At 35.0% G+C, this 17,574-nt stretch overlaps 1 protein-coding gene across 1 annotated transcript in view; it reads right to left on the bottom strand.

Moving 5' to 3' along the window:
- LOC136836254 (uncharacterized) overlaps positions 1-17,574 on the bottom strand; it is a 43,710-nt gene that overhangs the window by 17,473 nt on the left and 8,663 nt on the right. Inside the window, exons 6-14 of the mRNA XM_067100260.1 lie at positions 16,943-17,078; positions 14,083-14,180; positions 13,581-13,890; positions 11,958-12,070; positions 9,757-9,919; positions 6,343-6,426; positions 5,969-5,988; positions 5,024-5,241; positions 2,944-2,997 (exon numbers count right to left, since the gene is read on the bottom strand). Coding sequence (XP_066956361.1) covers positions 2,944-2,997; positions 5,024-5,241; positions 5,969-5,988; positions 6,343-6,426; positions 9,757-9,919; positions 11,958-12,070; positions 13,581-13,890; positions 14,083-14,180; positions 16,943-17,078 — 1,196 coding nt within the window. The remainder of the gene's footprint in view (positions 1-2,943; positions 2,998-5,023; positions 5,242-5,968; positions 5,989-6,342; positions 6,427-9,756; positions 9,920-11,957; positions 12,071-13,580; positions 13,891-14,082; positions 14,181-16,942; positions 17,079-17,574) is intronic.

Below are 17,574 nucleotides of genomic sequence, written 5' to 3'. Positions count from 1 at the left end.
TCGAGACAAGCTGGGAGAGGGAGAAGGATTCTCGAAAATTCCCGGAAGCAGAAAGAAGAGAACTCTCCTCCTCCGAACAGCGAGAGGAGAACATTCGAAAGGTCTTGACCTTTTTGCTGGAGAAGCGTTCGGTCGTCGTCGGAAGCAAAAGATTCAGGGAGTACTCCACGCACCGAAAGGGGAGGCTTGTGTCCGGGGTTGATCCTCTTGCTGCAACCATCTTCTTTTGGTGGTCTCGAATCCTCAAACTGCCATCTACGTCTAGGAGAGGGGGCTAGGAGAAGACGCAAGCCCTTCCGACACGCCTTTCCTGTAGGCGGTCATAAGCAGCCTGGGAAAAAGCAACAGGACTGCTTGAGGCGACGGCTGACGAGGATACGTCCCCTCACCCCCTTACGATCGTCGACATACCTTCTCCTTGGTCCTGGGAGCTTGGTAGGGTCTAGATCTAGGGGGCATGACAGGGTCGATCAGGGGCACAAACCTTATCACAAACTTCACTTGTACTCTTACCTTTTTCAGGGTTGATCCTTTAATTTCTTTCATCTCAGCCTCCACTGCACTGAGTCCATAACACAGATACAGTTCCTGTAGAAGGAGCGGGGTTACCACCTCGGAGAAGGATCATCTAAGGGTGATTTTAGGAATAGAAGGGTTAAAGAAATGTCGCTAACATCACTCACAGACCCTGAGATTTAGATTTAGAAGCCCTCCTTAACTTATTCTCTAATCCAGCGTTTCATTTCCATCCATTTCTTTTCATCCAAATCCTCTGCATTCTTTACATCTTTTATCCAAGGCACACTCAAAACCCTGCACCCTAAACAAACAGTGTGAGGGTCCACGAAACTCGGCAACCTAACCTACATTCTTCATTCACACATACTCGAAAAAACTTAGGATCAGACATCTTATCCAAGAACAGTCAAAAGAATAAATCAAAACAAGCCACAAAAGCGATTGCCAATCCAAAGGTCAAAAATCGTCACCAATAAAGGTCCAACTTTGCGACCTAGGGAAGCGGCGAAAAACCCGGACGGAGAACCAACAACGATGTTGTCAGTCCAACCACGGCAGAGATGATCTGAGGAACTGAAACGGGAAATGATTCCAGCTACCACCCTATAAGGGTTGTTAACCACCTATCGGACACCTACCATTAGGCGGTTGCCCTTGAGTTTTGAAAAATCTGCCCGGTTCGCCAGGGATTAAGCTATATATATATAACTGCCAGGTAAGTTCTATTCGTAAAAAAAATATTTCCAATTCAATGAAAAACCTGCATAGAAAGATTTTCAATGGGATGATTTGCTTTTATGTAAGTCAAATAAAATACTGCAAAAATTAAACAATTTAAAATCGACAACAAAAGCGTATTGTACTGATAAATCGACTCTTAATAAATCGACCTACCTGCTCAATGCTTTTGGACTTATGACCAGCTCTCTTTCTAAAACTGGAGCAGTAACGGAAAGTTATAAAGTAACCCTTTGTGATTTTTGGAAATCATACTACATTTAACACTGCAAAGAACACTAACTGAATTTAGGACTGACCTAAAGTGCAAGCAAGGCATAGTTTGCAATAATTTAATTGGGGTTTGACAGAGCCAAACATGTCGATGTCATAAATAATAAAACTGTGGAACTTGCTACCTTCCTTAATTTAGATAAGAAGATTCTTGCTAACATGCTTACTTTACATTGTGAATTAGAGGATGATGAAGATTTAGTGGAACATGTTGGGGAGATCTAATCAGTGAAGATTTAATATTGTTGGAAAAACAGCAGCACTTGGAACAGAGAGGGGAGGAAAGACTAGTGAAGTGTAAAAGAAGTTCACAATAAAAGAGAATATGAAAGTTCTTGACAGTAAAGGAGCTATACTAGGGGTCGCAGCTATGAACCAAAGGGACGCAGTTCAAGGAAGTGGAACTCCAAATAAATTAATATTTGCACTGCTACTGTGAAATTTATGACAAAAAAGAAAACTGTCCACACCAAAGGGATTCTCCTTGAAATCTACACACATGGCACCAACCCCACAAGTCCTTCCATTTCTTTGCTGTCACCTTTGAAAGCAAACCCCTCTTTAGCACCTGATAACTCTGGTTAACAGATGTTGGTGAAATGAACCTTTATTTGCAAACTCTGAAGGATTTGATGGCTTAAATGTTACTCTGAATTTCTCATATAGATAATTTTTTTGGCATATTACACTTATAATTTTTGCTGATTGCATTTTTATGTTATTTTATATGTAAGAGCTGTGCAAATTACAACAAAGTTATCCAGTTGGCGTTTCCTTTAGATCTTTTCTTTATTCACAATAAATTAAAATGATTACCTGCATTTACAATAAGCAAACCTAAGTATTGTTGGAGGTGATTTCCTATTTCTTTTTATTACAGTATACAGTCCATGACTCTGTAAACAATAAAAGAAAAACCCAAACGGTTATAACTGGTGCAAAGGTGGTATTAAAACAATATCTAAAGATGATTGACACTAACCCACTACCACTAGAGCATGCTTTAAAAGCCTCAATATGGTGTTCTTAGCTCCTCACCTATCAACAGGTCATTTTTTTAAATCAAGTAGTTGGCAGGATTCAAACTGATAAGGTTGTAAAGTGAGGAATGTCTGTATACACAACATGGAGAACTTAGGCCTCAAAATATCCAAATGTAGAATTTGCCAAAATTAAAATAAAAATTGTTTCTGTACAAAAAAATGAAACCATAAAATAAAGTACTTCAAAAACGCCCAAAAACAAAAGCAACAATAAAGTCACAACCACAAGGAAAAGAAAATTAATGTAGAAACCACCACAGAGTCTAGCAAATTCAAACTAAATGCTCTTCTTAAAACTGGTAAGTCAGTCTCATTAACAAGACAGGGTGTTATTAATGAGAATAAGAACACAAAAAATAATAAAACTCACCTTTCTTTGCCTTATGACGTGTCTTCTTCTTTTGTATGAAGGCCCCCGGGTCATCTGCCAAAGCATTAAAAGACTTATTGCACTTTTAAGGGAGCAAATATTTCAGATGTACCTACTTAATATAACACCTTTTCATTATTTTACAAAATATGTAAAGAGCACAATAATTACTACAGGCCTGCCTTACTCAAGTGCTCAAGGAGCCAAAAATCTGCGGCTACCAAGATAACAATCTTATTCTTCCATGTGAAAGAGATCCCTCAAGCATGGCAAACTTCCAGGTCTCTCTCAGCTGCCTTCCTCAAAATGAAGTTCTGCTCTACAATTTGTGCATTTGGTTGGTTGACTGATTGATTTATTAAATTTAGACTATCAAGCCAAGCACTGGGGAACATAAAGCCACTCAATGATTCACAGTGAAAAGAGGGAATTTGAGTGGCTGGGCAGCAAGACAAAGATCTACAAAATGAACTGCAAAACACTCTCCTCCCTTGCACTGAAAATTAACAGCCAGAGGTGTTGGACACCAAGACTGAAGAAAGGAAGTGGGGAAAGATTAAAAAAGTGGATGCAGCTGGGGGCCAAAGGGACATTGCAAACACCCTTTAGTAATGTCTACAGTGCACCATATGAGGTGCATTGAGGGCACTACCCCCTTATGGGAACCATTACCTGGTTGAAAAGACTGACAGAAAAACTCTCACTTGAATGAACTAGTTCAAAATAGATAAATACAATGATTTTATTTTGGTAAAACACATTTTCCACATAAAACCCTTGAGAATCATTCACACTCCTTCTGAAAAACAGATTACAGGTTACCATTCTCTCAATTCCTGAACCTGACCTGATTCCTAACACAATCACTGACACCCAGCATCTACCATCATTCCTATAAGCTTAGTATAAAACTGAATGAGCACAAGAATGCGAAAAAAGTCAAAACTCCTGACGAATAATGGGTTTATATGAATGAATGTTTTTATATAAAAAAAAAAGCATTGCTTATTTGTTACAATTCATTTACCATAAGATGCCAGACTAGCTATCTTGGGGAGGAAGAGAGACCCTTCCTCAAGAGAGGGAGGCTTGCAGTCCAGTACTTGATCCTCAGGTTGGATGGTGGCTAAAGCAGGGTTTCTGAAGGCAGTGAAACAATAGCACATTTTCTGGCATCTCTTAGCACCTTGTTGCGAACTTTGGACCAAGTTGTTAACAACTGATTCATTTTGCTGGCAGCAATGGAAAGTCAAATACAGATCCAGGGCGTGATAGGCCCCATGCAAAAAGGCAATCAGAAATGCACTAAATCTTGGAGCCTAGCACTTACGCCATTATCTAATAAAGACTCCCTGCAATTCCCCTCCCCAGAAGATCAATCTTTCACCTCCTGAAGATACATTCTGCCACCCTGTCCTCAGTCTCTGCCTTCACTTCATTTTTATTTTTAAGTATACATAAATGTGTTTCAAACAATAAAACCGAGAAATAACTTTAAAACATATTTTTGTCTATTATCACAAAAGCAGCAACAAAAAGCATAAGTCATCTGCAGAGGGACATTTATAAAGATTATTTATGACCTAAATGGTTTGAGGTCACAATCAGTGATTTCATATACCAGGCATATTTTATTGGCAAGCAGTACTGGGATCCCAATTTTTAGGAACACCTGAGAAATACTACATGATTTCAAAGTAGCCTGGAGCATATTTTATTTCCACAATTCAGTGAATTTATGCGGGTAAAGACTCATCAAACTTGGTCAGATATTTGTCTATAAATGGAAAATAAATTTGTAGTTGTCTATCTAAAACAACGCAAACTCATTCACATTATATTGGGAAACATTGCACTGGGTTAGGGGTTTTGTTCAGCTTACCACTGGGCTAGAGCATCTTGGAGAACATTTCATTGTAGTTCTTGCTTGTTATTGTTATAACTTACTTTAAGAAACATACCATACACAGTTCATAACTGGGAACTGCTTAAACAATATGTAATACTGTAGACAACAAAACTCACCTGGACAATTATCAATTATTGTTTGAAACATGAAAATGCTTGAATAATTCCTTACCTTCTTTTTTGATATCCCAGTCATCATCTTCCTCATCATCATCATCATCCTCCTCTCCCGCTGCATACTCGGGGTTGAATTCGTCATCATCTTTATCCGTAGCCTCCTTCAAGCCAAAACTATCTGGATCATCTAAGACATCATCGTCCGTCTTGCACAGTGCTAGGACTCCTGGTAATCCAGTTTGCTTTCTTGAACAATCTTTTGCTGTGATTTCTCTAATGTAAAGAATTGCATATCCTTCTAAAAAGAAAAAGATTTAACTCAGACCAACAATTTAAACCCATCTAAACCATATTATCCAGGTATTATCATAATATTAAATTGAAGGCTTCGATTCAAGTAATGTTAAAATACATATTCTAAAATTTGTAACTATTGTCCTTGAGAAACAGTCTGGGGCTGCAGAAAAGATGTTTTTTGTTAAATCTTGTTGAAGAGGTAAACTAAAGCACCAAAATATTCAAAAGCAATACTCCATACAGGGATGAATAGGCCTTTCTTGTATTAACCCAGGTCTCTACAAAAGTGTTTGCTTTTATAAAATGAAGTTGAAGTTTTATATTACTTTAAAAGAAATTAGTTTACCAAAACCAATGCATCACATCTCTACTCTTTCAATACAGTTTGCCTTAAAGACTTGTTGGATAACTAGGTGGGAAGAAACCAGAGGGAATAGGCTTGCAATAAAAAGCAGAATGAGCCATGAAAGACAGCTATACTGTATTATTTGATAGAATGAAAATCTGTACATTTTATGAAAAATGTATTTTACAGCTTCATGTCATTTACGGCTGAAAAAAGTTTGGCATTCACAAAAACTGTTTTTTTTATTTATGCTGAATACTAACAAGTTTTATTCAATGAAAAAAAAAGAACTTATAAAACTTAAAAACATAATCCTTGGGTTTTCATAAGCAGAATTGGCAATTTGAATTACATTACCTTGAAATAAGACTGGTTACCTGCAAGTTTAAAGGCATTAAGTGTTCATAAAGAAAGGTTGAGTTTCATTATGTCTGATAAAACAGATTATTAAGGCAGGAAGCTCATTTGCAAATATTCTTCACCTCTGTTAAATAAATGAAAAAAGTTTTATGCAGATGGACAAGGCCTAATTTATCTTCAAATACTTAGCTTGTTGAAACAAGCTAAGTATTTGAAAAAGAAAGTTGGTGCTACATTTATCTGTTCAAGCTGGAAATAACTTCAAAATAAAATAAACATTGAAAGAGTGTAGGTTAATGGGCATATGAAGCAAGCATATAAAATAAAAAAATAATCTTTCTAAAGGATAAAATAAAGAGCTCACAAATTTAACTTACCTCCTGATGGATGAACTTCTCAATTTCCACCTCTTCTAATTCATCTACACCAGAAACAATATGAATGTCTTTCCTATTCTGAAAAACAAATAAATTTTGAGTCTAGATATCAGGACGACATCTCCTGGAAAAAAAGAGCTCCTTAAATCAGGGTTTGTTGAAGCTTATAAAACGAAGGAGTCATATACAAGTACAGAAAAACTGATGCTGCATAAGCCAGCACAGTAATCGAAATGAATGACATAATAAAAAATTGCCTCTTATGTCAAATAGCTGCCACTAACAGGCCAATTAAGAATTCTGGTCTATTTAACCCCTGAAATACCTAAATTAGTGAAAAATACTCTTATCGTCTGAAGAGGCTCATGGTTAATTAATGGTAGGTAGTTCCCAATATGAAACAGATTTTACGTGTTTAACATCTTGAGCATATAATCTTAAGTTTTACGTTCCGCCATCTTGCTTTTTTGGTTTTTCTAAATAAGGAAGTCGGTTAAGTCATTTCAACATCAGTTGTTTTTTAATGATAATAACGATATAATCATGTAATTGCAAAAATAAAAACTTAATATGGTTATGAATCTTCACTTTTATGAAAACAATTAAATATTTATGGACAAACTCAATCCAAAAAGCTTAAGTCACAAAAAACTAATGTACAACCTTTATCTTAATGGGTCTGAAACTACGAGTATAAAATCATTTCAATATCAGGAACATTTTATATCTTATTTTCATGACGCTATAATACTGATACATGTGTATGTAATATACTTATAAATCACAATGTCATTATTATTTACAATATTTTAAATATCAACAGATGATCCAATAACATAAAAAAATTATAAAAAATAATTCAACAAAAAGTATTATAAATATGTACGAAAATAAAACCGTTCAAAAGCTTCAAAATATCAAAATTATCGTCCTGGTATATGACGTCCTGGTTCCAGCATTTCATTGCATAGCAGCATTGGTTCTTGGTAGCTAATTAAAAGGTGTGCTTGCATGCATGTTACAGAACTTGTAGCGTCTTATTTGCATGGAATTTGCGCCTTGAATGATTAGCGGAATATAGGAATACAGAATTCTGGCCCATGGCCACGAGCTGGGACGTGTGAGGTCATTCAGCACTGAAAGGGAAATGGATAGCAGACAGATTTTAAAGGTGTAACAGGAGAAAAACCTCACAGTTGCACTAAGAAACAGTTGTTAGGAGAGGAAGGAAAGTAAGATGGAAGAAAGCGAATACAGGCAGCCCCCGGGTTACGATGTTCTGAGGTTACAACGCTTTTCAAATATATTCATCAGAAATTATTTCCCAGTTTACGACGCATGTTCAGGGGTTATGACACGAAGCCGGTCCGATGGAAGAAATATGGCTCCAGCATGGCAGAATAATCAAAATTTAGGTTTTTTTTTTTTGTGGAAAACTCAATAAAAATGCAGTTTACATCATTTTCAATACACTCCAAGCATTAAAGTTAGTTAGTTATAAATGATTTGTTTAACCAGACCTCTGAACTCTTTTAGGGTTCTTCTCGGGCTGGTAAAAAAAAAGGGGGGGAAAGAGTACAAGTAAGGTTTCTTAGGATTTTTGAAGATTTTTCAGTTTACGACGCGGCGTAGGAACAGAAACCCCGTCGTAAACTGGAGACTGCTTGTATGAACAGAGGTACAGTGCAAGGAATGAAAGGGGTTGCAACTAGGACTGAAGAAATGCTGCAAAGAGCCTAAGTAATGCTTATAGTGCACTAATGGCACTACTCACCATTGGGGTTGAATTAGTTCCATGGCTTCAAAGAAAGTTTCTAGTCCTAGTGCCAATAAGCATATTACTATTTACACAGGAAAATAGGGTGTCCAAGATAAAACACGACAAAAATGGAGAAAATATTGCTACTACCACAAATGCTCATTTAATTATTGTGCTGGTCTGCATTCTAGGTATACAGGGACCCAGTCATACTGGTTATTTTCAGATGCCTATGGGACAAACGAATGTGGTCGATTCAAAGACTTGTCTAGGAATGTAACACAACCAAAACACTGGTAGTGTAACAATTGGGCTCTGCTCTAACCTGGGTTTGGTTGCCTAGACACAATCTTCAAGTAGTCGCTACCTTAAGGTAGCTCCTTTTCTTATTCCAGCTTTTTCTATGCCTTCATCACATGCTAAACCCTTTTTTTTTCTCGCCACAAGCAGTCTGACTTTATAACATATCAGGGAATTTGTCCCTTCTCCAAGACTTTATTCTTATGGATAAAAGAAAAAAACCTACAAGAATACTGTCTCCTTTTGGTGATAATGAGAGCTTCCTCTGAGGTGTCTGATTGGAATTTGCCTCAATCAAAATTACACTGCTACTCCCTAGTCTCTGACCTTTGAGAACAATTCGGAGCTTGCTGCATCCTTTGAGCTGGAAAAGGATTGGTGCCAATCTATCTGTACAAGAATGAGATAAAACACTCTACCTTTGCTAAGTTTATTGGAGAGATATAAAAATAACTGCATTTCATACTTATATGCAATCTCCTAGACAGTTTTGGTTAAATACTCTTAATGACTGAAATTTGTATAGTAAAACGATAAATACAAGATGAGGGTTAAGATGCATGGAGTGTATACATATTGTAAAATAATGGGTTTGTCAAGAAACAAACGTTTTATAAAATTCAGTACCATGCATATGTGGGGACTGTTAGACCTCTTTTCATAATTATAAATTATCTGCTTACCAATGCTATTTTGTGCCCTTTCTAAGAAATCACTGACCTTTATCCTAGAATGCTTCTATTCCAGCACTAACTGGTACACCATATAAGTAACCCATTCCAAAGATGATATAACATCAGAGGAGACAAACTGATCAAGGTACACTATCTAATACATTTAAGATTTTAGACAGAATACAAGACAAGGAAATGCATCCTCATTCGGCAGGCCTAAAACTTTGCCACAGAGTTCCAAAAATGCCACTAATCCTCCCATATCCTAGGATTTCTCTGTTCACTACAATCGGGAAAAACAGCAGGTTACCACATGTAGCATATTCCTCACACAATCACACACACTGCACATGTTGCTGACTTAGGATGGAGATGTGCATCCTTATACCTCATGAGGACAATTTTTCATGAACACAAGTTTAAATGCCTCAACTTTTCTACTCCATCCTTTTTATAACATTATTCTATAAAATTAAACATATCTAGAGTCCTCTGAAAGACCTGCTACTCAAATTGCAAAATCATGTAGAATGTTATCCACACAAAATCTCAATATGCATCATCTTTCCAATCAGCTAAAAATGCTGTGTACTCAAAGTGTAACTGGTAATTCAAAATCCATGATATACAGAATAAAATCAATAACAATGAGGTTTTGGGTATTGTAAGACTTACTTCAAAATTATCCCTTGGTAATCCAGCAATCATCTTGAGAACATTTGCAGCATGGGATGGTTTAGCATCTTCCGAAAGAGCATTTGAGAGGCATCTCGATAAAATGGGGTTGATAATTTCACATTCAATTAGCGATATAATTCGTGACAACTCCTCATCTAAGCTGTGAAAGATCAACAGATAATACAATTAAAATGACAAGTATCATAAAACAAAGTGAAGAAAGCAATCCTGATTAAAAATAGGAATACAAAAATCTTAACATTACATCAAAATTATTCAATCATCAAACTCATCAACAGATTTTAAGGGAACATAACTTTCTCTAAATGATGAATTCCACAATTTACCAGAGAGCATATTCTGTAAACTTTGAAAATTTATAATTTCTGAAATTCACTCACACTTAAAAGCTATCAAAATGCGACGAAAATGCACAAATAACATGATTCTAATAAAAAAAGTAGCATTTTTCATTAGCGATTTTAAATGATAATGGTACTTTTATGCCTGGACAATTTATGAAACACAGATTACCTTTAAAACAAGAAAACAGGCAATTATTAAAATGCCTTCAATTAACAGTTGTTTTAAAAAACGAAGATGGCTTATCACTCACAGAAAACGTTAAATTAAAGAACTGTCATCTTGTACAAGAAAAAGCTGGCGTATAACTGTTATGACAATACAGACTTATTTCTTAGTTTACTATATATACTTGTCTCTGCCAAGTTTATGCAATCATGACAAAATAAATGCATTAAAAAATAATCTAATAGGCTTTCTGCATCAGAAACAGGCCAGATAACCCCTTCAGCTAGTGGGGGAGGCGCTACGGCTTACATTACCACACAAAGGTAGAGCAAAATTTCCAAATTCCTGACTAAAAAGGGGCAAACCCCTGCCTGGATCTTTGGAAAGTTTCATGCAAAAATCATAAAAATTTCATGATGTAATCAAGACAAAAGGCTTGCATAAAATATATTGCACCAAAATAATCCCGAACTGACAATTAAAGGCTAGTTGCAAATATTACTTCTTTCCAATCTTCATTTCCTTTCTTTTGATTACCCTGAGTTTCTAAGTAAGAAAAAACAAAAACAGGAAAATATGTAAGGATCATCATAAAACCTGGATCTCTGAAGTTACTGTATTTACGACATGGCCAGTTTAACTACACTTGTTACATCCAATTTCCAGTACTTTCCAAAGATTTTATTTAAATATGGGCAGAGATTAAAGTCAAATTTTACTCATCACAGACAACCTTTGACCATTTGTACTAAGCTATCATATTACCAATCTTGTTTTTACCTCACATTTACATTAATCACTGTTTCACCTATGCACCTCTTGAACTTTGATTGGGAATATTATAGTCAGTTCTTAAAAACTTTTGTACCTGTATCTGTTTCTCTGTTATATATTACAGCACCAAGTAATGAAGCAAATAAAGATACAATGCTAATGATGAAGATTTTTATTACTAAACTTCTGCTAGATAGATTACGGGACTAAATTTTCTTGTATCACACATTTTAATATGTCAGAAATATGAATATCAAGAGAAAGCCTGCAATGTTAATCTAGCCAGTATTTGCCAGTACAGGCAGTCCCCTGCTATCGGCGGGGTTCTGTTTTTTGGGTGTGATGATAACCGAAAGTCGCTGCTAACCGAAAATTGGCGATTTTGGCGCCTTTTCGGCGATTTTTGGTGGTTATTGGCGCTGAAAAGCGCCGATTTTTGATTATCGGCGCCTCTGTTAGGTATGTATCGGCGCCAATACCCAATTACCGGCGATTTTCGTCGCTAAACAAGCCCCATAAAACCGGACCGCTGTTAACCGAGCCTGCCGTTAACCGGGGACTGCCTGTAAAGTTAGTTATTAAAGTATGTGGGTTAATTCAAGATTGAAATCTGACACAGCCTGCAAAAATTTACACTATCAAAAGTTACTTTATTGGGATGAGTGTCAAGTAATATAATATATAAAATGAATGTTAGCTTTTTGAACTCACAAAACCAAGTAAAAATTTATTCTAAGAGATCTCTTAATATTGCCTCTAACGCTACTTGTTATTTACCGATAAAAAGGTAGTCTAATCAGACTACTACACACAAGGAGACATAGCAAATGACTACTTTTAATTATCATTACTCATTATAGACTAATAAACATAATCAGTTCAAAGGAAATTACCTTCTCCAGTCAATACTGGAACAACTGGAACAGGTAACAAAAGGCTCAGCTGTAAGGTTGCACTGCACCTTAACTTCTCTTAAAGGACCCTTTGATGAGTACACAGTGCCTTCCTGTAAACGTTTTATATAACACATAATACAACCTCAAAATGATGAGAAAATTCTTAAAGGCGAATTACTAAAAACTATTGCAAGTGGTTTTACCTATACAGTAATACCTCGAACTTTCATAAAGTTAGATTCCAGACCCCGTCGTGGGAAGATAATTTGGAAAATATCGGATAACAAATGAAAATCGGTACAGAAAAGTGAAAGAGAGGTATGGTTTATTATCTTCAGGTACAGCTTATTAAGTTAACGAGATAGCTCTCTCTCTCTATTTATTGCAAGGTTGTTGACTGGTAAGTTAAAAGTAAATCATTCGACAAGCTTAGTTCATACTGCTCTTTCGGATTTAGCCTAATCGATATTTATATTCTTAATACGATGTATGGGTTGTAATATACTGTATTCATATCTTATATGTAACTCAGTATCAATCTTATAACGGACTTAACTACCTTAAATTACATTAATCTTCATTAATATTTGTTGATTTCATTCGGCTTCAGTGGTGTAGTCTTGGTGATTGTCATCTATCTCTCTTTCCCTGAGAAGAACTGAATGCTCATTGAGCTACCTTGTGGCACAAGCTTGCTCGCTCGCTCATAACTCAGATCTTGGCTCACATCATGAAGCAAAACATCAACCAAGTTACGGCTCATTGTTGGAAAATTCGATTCAGAGAGGGATTCTACTTGAACATAAAATATGCTAGTTTACCTTTGCATCATATTTAAATACAAAAAAATAATAAAAATTTTTCTTACCGATTTTACACTTAAAAGCATGAAAACTTATATATTACTTAAAAAATAAAACAAACACTTCTGCGGGGTTTTTCGAGGATTTCGCAGATCTATGGAAAAATCGTGGATGCAAATGAGTTAGGTTTCAATGGAAGTTTTGCGAAACCTGAAACACATATGCAAGAGGTATTACTGTATCAGGTTTACTTAAAAACAAATTTATTAGGGTTAGACACCAAGCCTATCATATGAGGTATGTAAAGTACTGGTGCACAGCGTATGCCTTATAGGCCTAAAATATTTGTTACCTTCCAGTTAATTGTTTTATAGGCATAAAATTTTTTTTACCTTCCATTTAAATATTGTGCTACTCTAACAGTACTTATTATCAATACCATGAATTCTTACAATTTCTACCAGAAATTTACGAGGCTCTACTAAATGAAAACCTTTAATACAATCAACAAGTAGTATGCTTAACAAATGCACCAACCATGACATAAACAAACTGAGTTATGCTACTATGAAATAACTACTGTTGGGAAACAATTAAAAGTAAATCTTAGTAATGTCCTAACATGATATTCACTACAGGAATTTTTGTCAGCTGAAGCCCACAGCCGTAAAAAACAAGCTATTAATATTGGGGCTAGGTCAGTACCTATGGTAGCACATAAAAATCCATATACCATTACGTATCATCTCTTGCAATACCAGTTCCCAAAAATTGTCTATAAATAAGGTACAATTTTAATAACCAAATTATTACTCACTGTTTGTGTACATGTATCCTGTATTCGATGTGGTCGGCCCTTTGGCTTCGGTGGTGGTGCTCTTGGCAATGATGGCAAACTAATATTACCAACATCATATTCATCTGCTTCAAAGTCTGACATTTCCATTTCATCGTCTGAATTCACATGTATTTCCATAAAAGGCATCTCATTTCCTTTTTTCCCCTTTTTAATATAATCTAACAGCTGCTTTCGACGCCTTCCAGGACCGGTTGCATTTTTTGCAGGATTCTTTGACATGGCAGTCTCTATCTCATAGTCATCTGTATCACTCTTTATCAATGGCATTCTGGATATCAGAAAGTGGAAAGAAAAAGACATGACACAAAGTAACTGACATGAAAATGAAAACCATCATATGTTCATCCCTACATAAATTATTACAACATATAAATACACATAAGCATATGCTTACAATCAATATACAAAGAATCCTTGGAAACAATTCACAGAGCAAGAAATAACACACAATTTTACTTACAACTCAGCCCAATCATAATTTCTATTTGGTTTTGGAGTTCTTTTGGTTCTACCTGTAGCCATACTCTGCTTGACTTTCTCTGCCTCTTCTGCTATTAACTGCAAAAGGTATAATTTTAGAGATGTTGATTGCTTACACAATATGTAAAACAATCAACATCAAAAATGATAAACATCTTTTGAAACCTTGACAGTTTCCTAAATTGCAAGACTTATTTTTTTATAAATCTTACCTTCCTCCTACCAAATGTTTATGCTCGTATAACAGGAAATACTTTAATTAATTAATTACTTACATATATTGCCAAGAAATAATTATTTACTTTTACTACTATCAAGTAATTAATTGTTTATTTGCATTGCCATGAAGCAATTAATTATATTTGTTATTTGCTTTACATAATGTTAATGTGAATTTAAGACTAAAAAAATGAAACACGCAGAGGGAACCGAGCATATAAAATATATATAACCAAATGCCAACCTTTAAGTATAAAAGTCCCATGATTCTATACAAACATTAGTATATCATGTCCTCCCTCTGCTTCATCCTCTATAATCTCCACTCATCTCCATCCTCCCTTCTTTCAGTTTTGCTCCAAGTAGATCTGAGTCTTCCAGATATACTGTTGTTCAGAGAAGCCCACTTGATACTGTCACATACTATCCTCCCAAGGGTTATGAGGACATGTCCAAGCCATCTGCCTCTCTTTCATCACTCATTGTGGTATTGTTTCAAACTCTATCCTACCATCCAACTCCTAACATTCTTCTTCAAATTTTGTTCTTAAACAAAATCTGTCCTAAACATGGCTCATGTTTGTATAACAAAGCTCATGCTAAACTTGTATACAGTATAATCTCACTTTTGATGCAATGTCAGTTTAGTATTTTGACCTTCAAATCTTATTCCATCTATCCATTGTCTGATTTGAGTATTTTAGTCTTTCGCTGAATTCCAGTTCAAGAGAACCTGTGCAGGATATTACTGTTCCTAAAATAGCCAACAGACAGTCAGGAGTCTGCGCCTCCTGTTAAGTAATAAAACCCAATAAATAATGAAGACCGGCATAAAATCTACACAATATCGTACCCCGGAGGAGCTTCCTTAGCTAACAGCGTACAGCAACTTGATATGAATTAATCAATAGCATATTATAACTGGTACAGTATTTTGTAATTTTCATTTTATTAAAAATAGTTAATCTTATCACTTACTTTCAGAGAAATATCTGCAAAATGAACTGCTTCTAACAATACAATGTTTCATACCATGGCAAACTAAGCAGTGTACCCTAAACATGAAATGAAATTTTCATAACTTTGTTTTTGGAGTGTTCGCCTTCCAAAAATTAAATAATGGGTTCTAGTAATAAAATGATTTTTTCATATAAACACACAACGGTTCTTAAAAATGCAAATTTTGGCCTTAAGAATTTCATCAGTACTAGAATTAATTTTAAATGGTCTCCTGCTAAGTACTAAATTCCATTATAATAGTTTAGTAAGAGTTAAGTAAATTAGTTTAGTGGTTCAGTTATTATTATTATTATTATAATAATAATAATTAATAACAACAATAATAATAATAATAATAATAATTTGGGAAACGACATCTTTGGGGCAAACTTCGTTGAAAAGAATGGCACTCCGTATGCTGCAGAGCCTATAATTTGCCCTATCAACTTGGCATATAAATGTTTTTGTTTCAGCAGGTTAATTATAAAGCAGCTGTCTGAAGTTCATTTATTATTCTGGTGCTTGGTAGCAAAGCCTACCAAAGGGCCGGAATAATTTACCTGCTGAAAGTAAGAAACTTATATGCCAAGTTGAAAAGGCATAATACCAGCTCAGTGGAATACAGTAACATTCTTTTCAACAAAATAATAATAATAATAATAATAATAATAATAATAATAATAATAATAATAATAATAATTTTACTGTATACTGATTAATTTATACAATGTCCCCTCAATTTATCGTAAGCTTTTTGAGTCTGGCCTTCTGGTTAGTACCATGAACCTAAACTTGTAGATTGTCAAGATCTTCCCCAAATAATAGCTTCACACTTTTGAAGCTAAACAAAACTGTATTTTACCCTAAACAATCAACTTACAAGATTAAAATATGCAGCATATCTATTAAGGCGGCCTAGAAAAACATCATCGTAATGTTGAGTACATAGCACTGATAAGTTCAGGTGTATGTATTTCTGATTGCTTTGAGTTATGGTGCAAGATTATTTCCATATTCTGGCTGCGTACTTATATCCGTATGGGGTAATAATAGCCGGTGTTGTAATGGAAAAATAATTCTGTAAGGTGTCACATCATTCATTCTTTGTCTTTGTAATCTGTCATTGTCACTGCTTTTACTTTATTCCTACTTGTATTATCATCAAAAGCTGAAACATTAATCATAGCTGCATGTGATTGCAAAGGGTAATGTTCAGAAAGTAGTTTAGCCTATAACCTGACTTTAAGCACAAGTCTTCGTACATTTATAATGCAAATTTATTTGACTCCTTACTCTTTCTTGGATGCATATCTAATTAATATACTTGATAACTATATAATAAATATAATATAGTTGTGGTATATGTTTCCAATCCCTCCCTTCTTTCCTATTTTCTTCCCCTTTTTAACTATACAGTATATGCCTACATTTGACTGAAAAATATAATGAAAGAATAAGTTAATTTTCATCACTGCACAACTGCCTCTGGTATAAAAACTGCCATTCCTGTTTATTTCCCAGCCAATCATCAATTCCACATTTATGAATGCCATATCACTGATATAAATCAATTATAACTCATTACAACCATACAACAAAAAATTAATTAATATCAAACTTACTATATCACATGTTCTTTTTTTCCTTTTTCTTGACTTTGGAGCATGTGACACTTTTGGCAAGCAACTCTGAGGACTGACACTAGCATCGAAATGCTTAGAGCAGATTTCTTGAATTTTATCTTCTGGTGCACTGGCACTGGAAAAAAAAAAAGATAAACAGCTTAGAAATGCACAATTGTCACTGTCAGGAAAAGTTACTCTATTAATACGTTATTGAAACACCTCAAGTTGTTATGCATGATATACAACATTGCCATTAATTAAATTATGTAAAACTATGTTCAACTCATGAAACCTGATAAAAAGGAGTGAAAAATCTTTCAGTACAACAACTAAGAAAAGAATTTCTAAAGGCATGTGAAGTTCACCACTTTCAACTTTGGCCAAAGTGCCAATGCAGATTTACAGTCTTTCAATATGAATAAAAAAATTATCTAATGATGAGATGAATAATAGTCCATAAATCTTACCAGCGTAATCTGTCACTGATTAATCTTTCTTTTATTTGTTAGAGGCTTCTTTGTATTTACATCTTATATAAGCTATTACTGAGTTTTCCACTACAGGTGTGTAAAAAAAAAAAGCAGGCCTAAAAACTTTGTGTGGCTGAAGGGTATCATCTGCCCTAACAA

Source organism: Macrobrachium rosenbergii, chromosome 56 (assembly GCF_040412425.1).
Source record: "Macrobrachium rosenbergii isolate ZJJX-2024 chromosome 56, ASM4041242v1, whole genome shotgun sequence".
Lineage (NCBI taxonomy): Eukaryota > Metazoa > Arthropoda > Malacostraca > Decapoda > Palaemonidae > Macrobrachium > Macrobrachium rosenbergii.
Note: the sequence above shows the minus strand (reverse complement) of the source record. Positions and strands in the feature narration are given on the sequence as shown.